This window comes from Balaenoptera musculus, chromosome 11 (assembly GCF_009873245.2).
Source record: "Balaenoptera musculus isolate JJ_BM4_2016_0621 chromosome 11, mBalMus1.pri.v3, whole genome shotgun sequence".
In the NCBI taxonomy this organism is placed as follows: domain Eukaryota; kingdom Metazoa; phylum Chordata; class Mammalia; order Artiodactyla; family Balaenopteridae; genus Balaenoptera; species Balaenoptera musculus.
Genome location: NC_045795.1, coordinates 36,980,619 through 36,995,258, shown reverse-complemented (window position 1 = coordinate 36,995,258; position 14,640 = coordinate 36,980,619). Strand labels below are relative to the sequence as shown.

The window sequence follows — 14,640 nt, the reverse complement described above, 5'->3', positions numbered from 1 at the left end:
GAAGTGTGAATGAACAGTGTGCTGGGGTGAGGAGGAGCAAACGAGCACTAGCAGATGGGAAGCTGGACCCTCACATGAACGTCTGGGTTGCCCCAAGCAAGCCTCTTCCCTGCTCTGGCTCTCTGTCTTCTCTAAGGTTCCTTCTGGCCATACTCAGAGCCGCCAGAGCACCCCACCCAACCTGAGCTAGGCTGGCAGGGTAGCGTGAGGTGGGGAGAAGAAGAGCTGTTCCCATCCATCTAAATCCTTTCATTTCAAGAAATGCCAACTGATCCTGAGGTGGGGATTTGTGGTAAAGACTGCTCATTACCTACCCAACTTCCATTCTCCCCTTCTATCTAAATAAACCCTGATATTCTCTTAGGTGAGAATATGTCCATCTAAAAGGCTACATTGGGACTTCCCTGGTGGCGCAGTGGTTCAGAATCTGCCTGCCGATGCAGGGGACATGGGTTCGAGCCCTGGTCCGGGAAGATCGCACATGCCACGGAGCAACTAAGCCTTGTGCCACAACTACTGAAGCCAGCACACCTAGAGCCTGTGCTCCGCAACAAGAGAAGCCACTGCAATGAGAAGCCCGCGCACCGCATCGAAGAGTAGCCCCCGCTCGCAGCAACTAGAGAAAGCCCCCGCATCAACGAAGACCCAACGCAGCCAAAAATAAAATAAATAATAAATAAATAAATAAAAAGCTACATTTATCAGCCTCCCTTCATCTAAGAATGGCCAGTAAGGGACTTCCCAGGTCGTCCAGTGGTTGAGAATCCGCCTTCCAATGCAGGGGACACGGGTTGGATCCCCAGTCAGGGAACTAAGATCCCACATTCCGCAGGGCAACTGGAGCCCGTGCACCACAACTACAGAGCCCTCACGCCACAACTAGAGAGAAGCCTGTGTGCCGCAACGAAAGATGCCATGTGACACAACTAAGACCCGACTAAGCCAAAAAAAAAAAAAAAAAAAAGAATGGCCAGTAAGATGTAAGCAGACATCATTGGAAGGGGGCTTCTGGAAAAGCTGACTCAACTGGTAAATGACTCAGCCTTTTAAGTGTTCCTCCCTTCTTCCTGCCTGGAATATGTCATGATGGCTGAGCCCCAGCAGCCCCTTGGTGACTTTAAGGCAAAATGCTCTAAGGCAGGGGTTCCCAAACTTTGCTGCACATCCGAATCATCTGGGGATCCTTCTTTTTTTAAAAAAAAAAAAAAAAAATGCTGATCCCTGGTTCTCACTCCCAGACATTCTGACTTAGTTGATATGAGGTATGACCGAAGCTTCACAAATTTTAAACACCCCCAGGTAATTCTAATATGCAGCAAGGTTTGAGAAGCACCACCGTAAGGAGATCAGAACAGCAAGATGAAAGGAGCCTGGATCTCTAGTGACCAAGGAGCCACCAGAGCAGCCGTGGATAGCCTACTTCTAGACTTAAGAAAGTCACTTTAATTTGTTTGAGACTCTGTAGTCAGGTCTTCGGTTCTGGCAACAGAATGTGATTCCTAACTGATATAGGACTGAGGGTCCTCATGCTGCTCCCATCAGCAACCCATTCTCTGCTGCACAGTCTGGGGAAAAAAAAAAAAAAAATGTCAGATCCTGCCCTCAGGAATTTCACACTGGGGGCAACAGGCAAGTACCAGACTTGGTATTGGGCAGGCTTGAGTTCAAATCCTGACTCCACTACCTGCTAACTTCAGCGCCTTGGGTAAGTCCCTCAAGCTGAGCCTCAGCTTCGACATCTGGAAAATGAGGACACTGGAAAAGGCTGCATTCTCTCGCGCCACTGTGAGCTCCTTGGGGGCAGGTATCCTTCAGCCCTCCCTGCAGCCACAGCGCCCACCTCCCTTCCAGACACTTAGCAGCTGCTCATTAAACATGTGCTCGGTTTACATTTGAATTGAATTGCTACGACGTGGCCCAGCTCTGAAATTTCCATTTTCTCTAAACCAAAAAGAGAAGAGAATAAACAAAAGGGCCACATTTCAAAAAGGTAACAGAATTTACCTATTGAAAATCAATGAAAACAACATTTCTGGAGCAGTTTCTTTCGGTCTCTTTAGGTTCAGGTCTGGAAATTCCCTGGCTAGAAGCAGAGTGAGAGAGGCTACTCTCCCAAGCTCCTGACCTTTCCATTTAGACTACTAAACTAGAAAGTCCCCTGGCTCATAATTTAAAAAATGATAAGTGAGTTTTTTTTTAAGACCCGAGGGTCCAGATGAGCATGGCTGAAACAAAGCTTGGGCGGTGACCTGGAAAACCCAGAAATGCCCTCAGAAAGCCCAAGGGAAGAAGGCATCTGTTTGGGCCTGACTCATTCAGATGCACTGTCTACACCAGCTGTGCCTGAGAATCAACTGGAGAGCTTCCGACCACAGCTGTCTTGATGCCACCTGCAGAGTTTCTGATTCAGGAGGTCCGGGGGTGGAGCCAGGTATCTGTTCTTGAAAAAGCTCTCCAGGTGGTTCTGACATGCCCCCCGGGGCTGAGAAACACTTCTCCACACAGCTCCCAACCCTCCAGATAATCAAAGTCAATCCCGGCTGAGTTTCTGGGACTGGAAAGGAACAAAGAAGAGACTGGGGTGGAATCTCCAAAGCTGGCCAAGCAGTGGCCTCATGCCCGCCCACGTCACACACTCTCTCTCTCTCTCTCTCACACTCACACACACACACACACACACACTGAGGTCACCCACCCCTGCAGCCCCAGCTTCCCAGAGGCAGAAGGCCCGGCCTGGGTAGGGGAACTGCGGTTCCAGCCCTCCCTGGCCTGTGACATTTCTCAAAAGGGCAGCCTGCACCTCCTGTTTCCATACACCACCCACACCCAGGGCTCCCTACCACCTGCCTGCCATCCCCTCCGCTCTCGTGAAACAAAGTCCCCATAGATTGCCTTAGAGTTTACTAAGTGCTATCACTCTCGGCTCCTCTGTAATCCCAAGAGGCAGCAGTGCCTGAACCAGCCTTCCAGATAAGGAAACTGAGCTCAGAGAGGTGAGGCTCCTGGGCTAGGGTCTCTGAGGCAGCAAGCTGCCCACTGACCCTCCAACCCAAGTCTTCCCATTTGAGTCCAATCCTCCTTCCTGTCTGTCCTTGCTGTTCAAAGAGCAGTCTGTGGGCCAGCAGCATCAACATCACCCAGGAGTTTGTTGGAAATGCACAATCTCTGCTCAGCTCCAGACCCACTGAGTCAGAATTTGCATTTTCACAAAATCCCCAGGGGACTCCTTGGGAAGTCCCCCTGAGAAGGAGCCCCGCTCTGTGCTGCAGCCGCATCCCCACCAACCTCCCGGTCCCCAGACGGCCCTTACTCTGTCTCCTCTCCCACCTCAGATGGCCCTTCCTCCCATGGACTCCATCCCTTCCCTGCCTTTCTGGTCCCTGTCCCCTCTTGGGTCTCCTCCTACCTCCCTGATGCCACCTGCTCTGTCTCCTCTTCCTCCTCCCACCCCCAGGGCACTGCTCTCAGCCCAGTCTCCTCTCTCACTCTACTCTCTCTTCCTTGGCAATTTTATCCCACCTCATGGTCTCACCTCACATCGCTGTGTAGACATAAATCCAGATGTGCAAGTCCACCTCTCAGAACAGATCTCTCTCCTGAGCACCGCCACTCATGTCCATCAACATCTCTCCCAGACACCCCACCACCAGAATCCCGTGAAGTTCAAAACTGCACTGGCATTGTCATTCAAATAAAACTATTCACCGAGGCCTTACTAAGTGCCAAGAACAGTGCTCAGGGCTTTCCAGGTACGGCTTATTGCATGCTTATCACAAACACATCTGACAAGCAGAAAAGCCACGGCTTTGAAAGCAGATGTAATTTCTCGGGCTCTCACAGCTGGTTCAAACACGGGTTCCTTACCCAGAAGTCCAGGCATTTAACTGCTTCACTCCACTGCCCCAAACCTGTCTGACTTCCCATGGCCTTCGCTCCATCTCATTGCCATTGTGTGCCAAGCCTCCCAACACCAAACTTCAGAGCCATTTTCAGCTCCCATCTCTTGCCCAAGCTCTGAAATACTGTCAGGACCCAATGATTGTACAGTCTCACTTCTCGCCTTTTGTAACAGTCTCTGACTGGATCCTTCCCCCATCCCCAACCTCCTACAGTCTATGCTCTACATGGCAGCCAGAGGGATTCTATTAAAAAGGTGTCAGTTCATGTCTGTCCTCTGCTCAAAACCCTCCCATGGCCCCTACCTCTCTCAGGATAAAATCCAAAGTCCTTACTTAGCCTTCAAGGCTGCAAACAATCTGCCCCCATTAACTCTCTAACCCCACCTCCTACTCCCCTCCCCATGGTTCACTCTGCTCCAGCCATACTGGACTCCTCGTTGTTACTAAATAGTCCAGGCATGTTTCTACCCCAGGGCCTTTGCACTGGCTATTCTCCCGCCTGGATCACACTTCCTGCAGACATCCACGGGGCTTCCTCCCTCCTCCCTCGGGCATCTTCAGGTGTCTGCTCTGGTGGCACCTACTCAAGGAGCACCTCTACCCCCAATTAATGGGTATAAACTTGAACCACAGCCTACCACACCTTGTCCCCTTAGCTGCTTTACCCATTTTTATAAAATTCATCACCATAGAATGCATTACTTATTCACTGACTTGTTTACTGCCTGTCTCCCCTCAACTTGAACTTAAACTCTAGGAGAACAAGAGCATGTTTATTTCATCAAATATCTCAAGTGCCGCTTACAGAGGCTTCTCTTACATGTTTGTTGGTTGGCTGCAGTTCTTGTACCCACTCCCTCCTGTCCATTCTCACAGCCACCACCCTGGATCAAGCTCTCATTACGACTTCCCCAGACAACTTCTGGATCTCCTGACCAGTCTCCCTCCGCCTGACCGCAGCCTCTTCAAACACACAGCTGCACGGCTACCCAGCCTGATATGAGGTACCTGGGCTCATATCAACCCATTCCCTTGCTCAACACCTTCACAAACCCAAGATTCCAGCCTACTCCCCCCAAGCACAGGCTTTATAATCAGCAAATCTGGGTTCAAGCCCAGCTCTGCCCCTTGGACAAGTAACTTCATCCTTCTGAGCCCTCAGTTTACTCATTGGTAAAATGGGCTGATTAGTGACTCTCTCTTAAGGGATTATGGTAAGGATTAAAGAAGACAATACATATTCCTGATCTCAGCCTGGGCAGCAAATGTTAGCAGTTTTTATTATTATTTCTTTACTGTTTCAACTCTAACTGCCCTGACTCCCTTTCAACCTACGCTCCAGCCCAAATCAACGACTCACGACTCCCCCCACACACCCAGGTTCTTTATCCTCCATGCCTTTGCCATAACGAGTCCTCCACCTGGGATGCCCTTCTCCTTACTTCTATTTGTCAAGGCTGGTTCAAATGCCCCCTCCTCTACCAGGCCTTGGAAGTAATTTCCTCCCTCTTCGAATTCCCACAGCCCTTTATCTGCCCTTGCCACATGGCATTTATCAAGATCATCCAGGAACCACCATCTTGTATGTGATTCCTCTCCCCTTCTCCTTGAGGGCATCTTATTTATCTCAGTAGCCCTGTCAATGCTCAGAACAGGGCCTTGCCCAAGGGAAGTGCTCAGTAAATATTTAATGAATGGCGAGAGGGACACCATACTGTTTTCCAACCCCCAAATCAGAAGATCCACTGGGATCGAGTCTACAAGCCACTTCTTACCAGCTGTGTAACCTTAAGCAAGTTCTTAAACTCTTAGAACCTTGGTTTTCCCATCTGTTAAATGGGGACAATAGGACTCCCTGTTCTGACCTCTCAGAATGTTACGGAATCAAAGGAGGTAGATGCATGAAAATGCTTGGCAATGCACGTGGTACTTACACACCTATAAGATATGGTCGTCATAACCAATGATTCTCCCCTAAAAAGTTCATTCCTATTTGCCCAAAAAGATGCCTGAAAGAATCATCATCGAATGCAAGGCAGGATGTCAAGTGAGTTTTACTTTCTTCCTTATACTTTTATGTTTACTCTGATTGTTTTTGCAGAGAACACGTGTTACTCATAGACTTGCGAAAAGGGAGATTGGGTTGCTTAAGAAAAAAGATTCATTCCTTTGGGTTAAGCATTGCTTTTGCCTTCCATAGCAGCATTTAAATGCAATAGGGCCCCCTTAATACCTAGTATCAGCCGTCAGCAGATGTGTGCCTGCAAAGCAGGGTCTCTGACTATGGGGAGGAAGATGCAGAAGAGGGGCCATACTCAGGTTCACAAAGAGGCAGCTCTGCCAAGGCACAAGCCCCTGCTCTGCACACAACCCAGCCAAGCCCCACCAGAGAGCTCTCCTCCAGCCTAGGGTTCAGGAAGTGTGGCTTTGGCCACAGGCGAATGCCCTGGGACACTGGGGTGGGGACACGGGAGGTGGAGAGCTTCAGAAGGCCTTAAGGAGCTCCCGTGGGCCCCAGGCTAAGCTCATCCTACTGGGAGGCTTGAGGCCAGGAGAGCCCAGGAAAGGCAAGAAGCAATGTGACAGCCAAGCCCTCCCCCTGCTGGCCATATCTGGAGTGGCAGTGCCAGCGGCACAGGGCAGGGTCCCCAGGCACACACCCTCGCACCTGGAGCCTAGTCAGGCTCAGGTGTCCAGAGGCAAGTCAGAGCTGGGGAGCGCTCTTCCAGGACTGAGTGGCCCAAGGTCCCATCTCCCAGGTCCCCTGTTTTTGCCAGGTGGGGCATCTCCTGGCCCATCCTCCCTGAGCCCAGCCACAAGGAGATGAAAGGTAGGAGTGGGGGAGAGGAAGGCAGACGAAGGGGAGTGGGGAGGGTGTGGGGGAGAGGAGGGTCCTCACACTGCTGCCTCTGTCTCACTCCTCCCAGGCCCGCCTGCGCCTCCTGGGCAGCGGGAGAAGCCGTGGCTGCTACCACTGCCCGGATTTCCACTCCCGCCCCCGGGTATTGATTTCCTGCATCATTCATTTGTTGGCCTTGGCGGCTGTGATTAGCTCCCTCCATTCTCCCTATGGAGCCCTCACCCGTCCCTCCATGTTCCAGCAAAGCAGAGCTAATACCAGGCTCTAATCGAGGCTTTGCCACCCTGGCCCCAGCAGCTCACAGCCAGGCCTGGCCAATTACAAGTAGGCTCTTGGCATGTCCCCAGCCCGCCTCTTGAAGGTGCCTTCCTGGCTAACAAACTCATCCTCTCTAACCACCCCCAGCCCCAGGAAGCACAAATTTGCAGCCTGCAGTGTAGGATGGGACATCACGTGGCTCTTGACCTGAAGGAGGACTCTCTGGCCCCAACGTCAGGCCTGGGAGCCCTCAGGCTAGCACAGGGGTCAACTTAAACTTGGTGGGGCAGGGGTGCAGACAATGTTGACAAAGCAAACAAAACAGCCTGGATTTGTGGACACAAGGCCCTCTTTCTCCCTCGTGTAGTTTCTATAACTGAAAAGGAAGAAGGGACAGAGGCAGGGACCTTCTTGAGGACATTTAGAAACCCCCAAGCCTTCTGCTTGCCCTGGGAGGCCAGAGTTTTCTGATGCGATGCCTTCCTTCTCCAGGGGACAGCCAGTTTCAAGGCATGGGGTAGAAATGCCAGTGAAAAATCCCAAGGGTGCCCACACTCAGATCAACACCCAGAAGACGGCACTGGGAGACACACTTACTGAAATTCCCTCTCCGCACCCCTCAGAGGAGGGAAAAAAACCTGACTTGGTGATAATTCTGTAAGCTATGTTGCTCTTGTCAAATTATTCAACATCTGTCTTCATGTTCCCACAAAAATTAGCATAGGATAGTAGTTTCTGATGACACCTTTGGTGAAATATTTTGACTTCCACCAGTAAGTTGCAAACAACCTGTCTTAAGGATAATGTCAATTCGCACTCCTGCATATTAAATAATCCAGGGGTTTGTTGTGTTTTTGTAAAGGAGAGGAGTCCCACTGACCTGCCCCTGGCTGGAAGTCCAGCAGCTATGGAAGTAAGAGAGGAAGCCAGGATGGAGGAGGGGATGTTTTCTGATGCTATCCACACGTAGGATATTCCTCCTCCATCACCTGGCTACTGTCTTTGCCCCAGAACTAGGCCTCTGGGGCTAGCCCACACCCCTGGCTTGCCAGAAAGCAGATTACAGGATCCACTGGGAGCACAACAAACTGGGCCAGGAGATTGGGAGGCAGGAGGGAAGAGGGGACGGGCTCCAAATGGACCATCTGGTCCAGTACTCAGCTCCTGTAGCATCTGTGCCCCCAAGAAGAGCAAAACCACCTGACCAGACTGAGAGCACCTCCCCAGCCCCATTGTAGACAGCGGACCTCAGAGACGACAAGAGGACACTCAGAGGGAAGCCAGGCATAGGGCTCCAGGCACCTGCCTCCCACCAGCCTCATCAGGGACCCACAGCCCAGGCCAGATCCTGACGGGTTTACCCTCCACATCCTGCTCTTCCTCCCTCTCCTCAATTCAGCTTCCATGTTAATCTGCCCCTCCCTCAGCCACACAGGCTGGGAAGATGCTGGGGTTCCCTCCCTCGGGCACACTTTTTTCTTTTGTGCCTTGAGTAAAACCTGCCTCCCTTCTCACTGCCAGGGAAGCTGAGGTCCCCTACGGCTGCCAGCCTAGGACTCCATGACTCTCCCTAAGCAGAGACTCTCAAAGAGACCCCACTACGCTGCTGGAAACCATCCTAGACAGACTTCTTGCAGAGTAAGAATTTCAAGAAACATTTCCTCAACTTCCCCCCAGCAATGGCCCTTTATTCATGCAACAAATATTTGCCAGCTCCTGCTGTGTGCCAGACACCATGCTAGGTGCTGACATACAATGATGGGCATGAGTGACCATCCCTCACCCTTACACTCTACTCTTTCTCAAACTGCTTCATCTGCTTTGGGGGGGGGGGGTGGAGCAGAAGATCTAGCTCACCATATTATTTCTTTTTTTTTTTTTAAAGAACTAATATTTTTAAAATTTATTTATTTATTTTTGGCTGCGTTGGGTCTTCGTTGCTGCACACAGGCTTTCTCTAGTTGCGGTGAGTGGGGCCTACTCTTCATTGCGGTGCACGGGCTTCTCATTGCGGTGGCTTCTCTTGTTGTGGACATGGGCTCTAGGCACGTGGGCTTCAGTAGTTGTGGCACACGGGCTCAGTAGTTGTGGCTCGCGGGCTCTAGAGCACAGGCTCAGTAGTTGTGGCGCACAGGCTTAGTTGCTCCACGGCATGTGGGATCTTCCGGGACCAGGGCTCAAACCCGTGTACCCTGCACTGGCAGGCAGATTCTTAACCACGGTGCCACCAGGGAAGTCCCTCGCCATACTATTTCTTTAAGCCAGACCCAGTGATACCATAGTTCTCCCTTCTGCTATATCTGGCCAAGGCTTCTAGCATCACAAGGAACTCGGCAGCCTCTTGTGGTCCTCCTCCTCACTAGATCCTCCACTCTCCATCCACCTCGATTAAGACTTTTCACCCTGCAGTTCCCCTGAGGCCTTCCTTGGAGTCATGCTCTCAAAGGGCAAGTGGAAAGAACGTCACCCAAGAGCTCCGGGCTGGCCCCAGTGCACAGCAACACACCTTGATTTGCTCTGAGTGAGAGCAGCTGGGACCCAGGCACACAAGGGAGTGGAGAAAATACAGAGAAAAGGGGACTTATAAGCCAACGGCTAAATCCTGGCCCCAAAGTACTCTGAATCAGGGTCCACAGAAATTACTGCCCCACCCCCTTCCTTCATTGCTGGGGTTTCCAGGCTAGGCTCAGGGGAGCTTCTTCAAGATGCGTCCCATGCAGCCCCGGATAAGGTTGAAGAAACTGGAGGGGATAGAGAAGAGGAATGGCCAGGAGATGGGCCATTCTGGCCAGGAGATGGCCAGATCTGCCCAAGGGCACTCAGAGGGAGGAGCAGGGTGGAGGATAGCAGCAGAGGCGGAGGACTCCCCATCGCTCTCCAGAGCCCCTGGGGTGTGGTGAGAAGGCAAAGACCTCAGCAGGTCCCTCCTTAGGCCACCCCTTAAGGAGACAGTGAAGCTGTAGGGAAGCCTTGAGGAGAAAAAAGAAAGAGGACCCCCCCCAGTACACCCTGATGTCTTCCCCTACCCTGGGGAGGCCAAGGCCTTTGGAACCCGCCTAGTGGCCTCCTCTCCACAATGCAGCCTCTCTCAGTCCCTGCTGCATTCTTCCTCCTTCTTTCCCTTTCTGGCCTATGTAAAGGGCCAGGCAGTAAGAGACACACAAACTAATTAAGCAGCAGACTTTGGCCAGATGCCTGGGCCAGCCTCCCCCAGGGAATTAAGCCCAAGCCAGCTAGCTGTGTAGGGCCAGGAGGATGTCACCTCCCAGATACCCCCAGGACACCCCTCCCTCTTGCCAGGCTCAGGGACACAGGCCAGGCATCCCCAGAAGGAAGCATTTAGCATCTGCACTTGAGGCTGGCAGCTGAGGGACAATGCCTCTGCCCCCACCCCCTCAACAGAATAAGTCCAACCCTCTCCCCATCTAAAGGTGAATAATTAGGTCCTCAACCCTAGAGAAAGAAGGAAAGAGAATCTTCCCCACTCCAGCTACACACATCATTAAAAAAGTGACCTATACAGACCACCCTGCAGTCAGAAGAAGGTAAAGTAAGGGCCACCGCGCCCCAAAGACTTTTTGTGCTGTGGGTCAGGGCATTGCTGGCTGCCAGAACTCAGAGGGAAAGTCCCTGAGAGGCATGAGCCCTCGTGATCCTGAACGGATGATACCCACTCCCGGGATATTTCTCCCGGAAAACCGACGAGAGAGAAGGGAGAAGGGGTAACCAGAGTTCCCTTGGCGCCTGAGAGCGTGGGTGCGGACGCGGGAGCAGAGCTGCGTGGCTGGAGGCAGAGTTTCGACACGTAGCCTGATGGGTGCGTGCAGTGTTTGCTTTCCTGGGGACTGTGGCTGAATGTGTGCGCGCAGGCAGAAGGAAGGTGGGGCTGGGGTTTTGTAGCTGGGAACCGGGGACAGGAAGAACTAACTGTCTCAGGAGAGGTCCGAGAAGGGATTCTGGGGTCTTGGGAGCCGGATCTAGGGGATGCCTGCATCCGCTTGGGCTGTCAAGAAGCGAAGCAGCGAAGCCCAGCGAGAGCCGGGAAAGCGAGCCAGCCGCCGGGCCGCGGTAGTGGCAGCCAGCTCGCTCGCCAGCCAGGCGCAACTCCGCATCGTGCATCGCTCGGCTTCCACTCCGGAGGCCGAGCCAGGGTGGGATGAGGTTTCGGTGCAAGTCGTTTTCCCAGCCCCCGGTGTGCGGTCTGTCAGGGTCTCTCGAGCCAACTGGGTGCTCTCAAGTGTTCCGATTCACTCCCGACCCTGGCAGGGTTTGGGAAAGTGGGTACTACCTCCCCCTGGCATCCCTGGCTTCACGCCAGACCCTACAACCTGTCTCCGTGCTCTGAAGCAGCTAGCTCGATCTCCTCGCGCTCTGGAAAAGGGCGGGGACCCGGGTATCCACTCCAGAGTCCGAGCCGGGGTACCCACCAAACCCGGGCAGCGCGCACTTTGCGCCTCTTGCAAAGTTTCCGCGCGGTGCTAAGCCGGCATGGAGCGGGACGCGGGCTCTTACCGTAGACTCCTTGTCCCTGGCAGTGGAAGGGGATCAGCGCCAGAAGTAGAAGGCAGGTCACCTCCATCTTCACGGCCCGTGCTTCATCCCCGCGAGGCGGCGCAGCCCGAGAGGCGGTGGGGGGCGCCTCCGCCGGGGCCCTGCGATGCCCCTTGCGTCTTCCCCTTCCCCGAGAGGCGACGGAGGGGGCGGCGGCGACGGAAATCAGGAGGCTGAGGAGGCGGCGGTGGCGGCGGCAGCGGCAGCGACCCGGGTTTCTCCTCCGGCGGGGCCGCTGCCCGCGTGGGAACGCAGGGGGCGCTGGCCCGGCCCCGGGTGCCTCGGCGCGCCCGGCGCAGCAGCCAGCGCCCCGGCCCGAGAAGCCCGGCCGCCGAGCCTCTCCGGGTTCCCAGGGCTGTCCGCTCGGGGTTCTGGGCGCCAGGGACCCCTTTGCAGAGGCGGAGGCGCTTGGATCCAACAGGCCACCGACGACTGACAAACTTGTCGTTTCCCCGCCCAGGGGACGCCCCTCCGCGGAGCTGGGGCGGGGAGGCCGGGGCTCCGCTGGTGTTAATCCGCTGTCTCCAGTTCTGCGGCCGGTGCTGGGGGCTCAATGTCCCGACCCAAGGGGGCCGGGCTGGGCGTCCTCTCGGAGGCGAAAAGCCCCGGCTCTGGCCCTCCTGAGCAGGGGAGAAGCGCGGGCTAGGCTCCGCGGAGGGGCGAGAGTCACGGGTCCACGGGTCCGCGAAGTTAGCCGAGCCACCGAGGAACCCCGGGGAGGAATCGCGCCCCAGGGCCCCGCGGCAATCAGGAGAGCAATTCCATCCAAGAGAGACCCCAGAACGCGGGGAAAGAAGGAAAGTTTGAGTCGTTTGAAAAATACTCGCGCTCTCGCCAAGGCCTGGGCTGCGGCGCGGGAGCCGCTTGCCGCCTCTGCTTGCCTCGCTCCGCTCCCGCCGTCTGGCCGTGGCGGTGGCGCTCCCCGGCTCGGTGCTCTCGGGAGAGCCGGGCTGCGCCGCGACCCAAGTTGGTCGTCCCCGTCCCCGCCCCCGCCCGGCGGCCTCCGCCGGCGGGGGCCCAGAGCAGGCGGGGCCGGGCCGGGCTGCCGGGCGCGGCTGCAGCTGGGCTTCGGGCCTCGGGAGCGCTCCGCTCGCTCGGCAACTTGGGCTTCGCTGTGCTGCTTTTTCCCCCCTCCGAGCTTTTCATTCCGCGCCCCCCCCCCCGCCTCCCCCTCTCCTCCCTCCTCCTCGCGTCTCCTCGTTCGGTCTCTCGCTCTCCCACCCTTTGTCGCTCGCTCTCCTGTTTGATTCCCCTCCAGTTAAAAAAAAGGAGCCAATTAAAGGCAGCGCAGCTCGCCGGGCCCAGCCTCTGTCCAATTTCCTCGCCTCCCCCAGGACCAATTAGAGAAAACAAAACAGGGCTGGGGGAAGCGGACTGCCTTTCTTCTCTCTCTCTCTCCCTCTCTCTCTCTCTCTCTCCCTCTCTCTCCCCCTCCCCCCTCTCTGCATCCCCCCCTTCTCTCCCTCTCTCCGCCCCCCCATCCCCCCAGCAGGAAAATGTCAGAAAGCAGAAATGGATCCATCTATCCCGAGGACAGAGGCGAAGAGACGTGGGTTTCGGCGCGGGCTCTGCAGCGCGCTTGCACACTCGCTCTTCGCCCGCCCTTGCACACCCAGACCGGCTGCCCGAGCCGGGTGCACCGATCCCAGTACTCTCGCTGGGCAAGCACGGCCGTTCGCCCCGGGGACTCTAGCCTAGCCTGCGGGGCACTGCCCACTTTGTAAATGTTTTGCACTTTTGTGGGGGCGGGACTGAAGCGGGGGTCGAAGGGAAAGGCCGAGGGCCGGGGCGCCCGCGGCTCTTGGGGTCCTGCAGGCTGGCGAGCCGGTCGCCTGCTGTGGGTCTGCAGGGTTGTCTGCGCGGCCCTGGAGTCCCTCCGCCCCCGGCCGAGCCCCGCCCCTTTCCAGGCAGCCTCGGCCTCTCCCGGCGTCCGGCGTGGGGGCCACCGCCAGAGCAGCTGGCTGAGCCCGGGGCGAAAAGGGAGCGATCAGAGCTCCTGCCCTTGCCTCGGCCCGCAGGTTGCCAACAGGTTTGTCCGCAGGACCCCGCAGCCGGAGCTTCCCCAGGCCACCTTCCATTATCCCCAGCTCGCCCCTCTCTCCGTCCTGCCTCCCCTCAGGACCTCAGGCGCCCCAGGGGCGTCCTCTCTTTCAGCAGCCAAGCCAGGGGCCAGCTCCACCTGCGGGGTCCCGCACTCCCGGACTCCGCTACCTCAAACCGGCCCTCCGAGAGCAGGGGTGGGGAGAGTGCTCCTCCCAAACGCCGGCAGGGAGAGGTAAAGGCTAGCAAGCAAGGCGGGCGGCCTCCCCCGCACCTCCGATCGCTTTCCTCTACCCATGTCTTGCTAATCTCACCTGCTCCACCTGTCGCCGTTATTTATCTCGGCGTGTGCGCAAGGATTGTATTAGGACTGCCCGTGGGAGCGCGGAAAACCGCAGCAACTAAGAAGCGGGGAGATTACAAACCCTCCTCCCCCACCCCCGGAACTGCGTAATATCTTGGTTGTGATGGTGGTCCACGACTCCAAGCATTTGTCAAAACTCAAAGACTGTATACCAAAAAAGACTTTATTTTTCAGTACGCAAATTAAAACAAAATTTTAAAAAAAAGCCACCCGTTTCCCAGGCTCATGTCCAGCTGGTTCCCTCCTCTCCTGACCCTCCAGGGGCTGACCCTCACAGGAGCACGTGCCCCCAGCTTCGGAGGTGGGGTGGCAGGAATGTGAGGTGTCTGGAGAAATTCCAGGCAGCATGGGGGGGCGTGCCATCAGGTAACATCTCCTCAGCTTCCTTCTGTCCATCTCAGAAAGTCCGAGACCATCGGAAGAATCTTTTTTTTTAATTTATTTGATTGGAGTATAGATGATTTACAATGTTGTGTTAATTTCTGCTGTACAGCAAGCTGATTCAGTTATATATATAACATCTTACGGAAAAACCTGAATGAACTTTTTGGCCAACCCAATACATACATTCTTTTTCATGTTCTTTTATCGGAAGAATCTTATTCTGCAGCCCACCCTCCACTTGATTGCTCCTCTTTCAACCCCTCCTTTTTTTCCTCTCCTTCCTT

General features: G+C 55.1%; 2 protein-coding genes across 2 annotated transcripts in view; both read right to left on the bottom strand.

The window, feature by feature from the left end:
* The window catches only part of MDGA1 (MAM domain containing glycosylphosphatidylinositol anchor 1), a 54,390-nt gene extending 42,733 nt beyond the window's left edge, over positions 1 to 11,657 (bottom strand). Inside the window, exon 1 of the mRNA XM_036869191.1 lies at positions 11,530 to 11,657. Coding sequence (XP_036725086.1) covers positions 11,530 to 11,596 — 67 coding nt within the window. The 5' untranslated portion in view covers positions 11,597 to 11,657. The remainder of the gene's footprint in view (positions 1 to 11,529) is intronic.
* On the bottom strand, positions 11,613 to 12,714 carry LOC118904231 (basic salivary proline-rich protein 3-like). Its single transcript, XM_036870149.1, has 2 exons — positions 12,392 to 12,714; positions 11,613 to 12,210 (listed from the first exon to the last, which is right to left on the bottom strand). Exons 1-2 carry the CDS (start codon positions 12,712 to 12,714, stop codon positions 11,613 to 11,615), a joined length of 921 nt encoding a protein of 306 aa, XP_036726044.1.
* Positions 12,715 to 14,640: the final 1,926 nt, after the last annotated feature.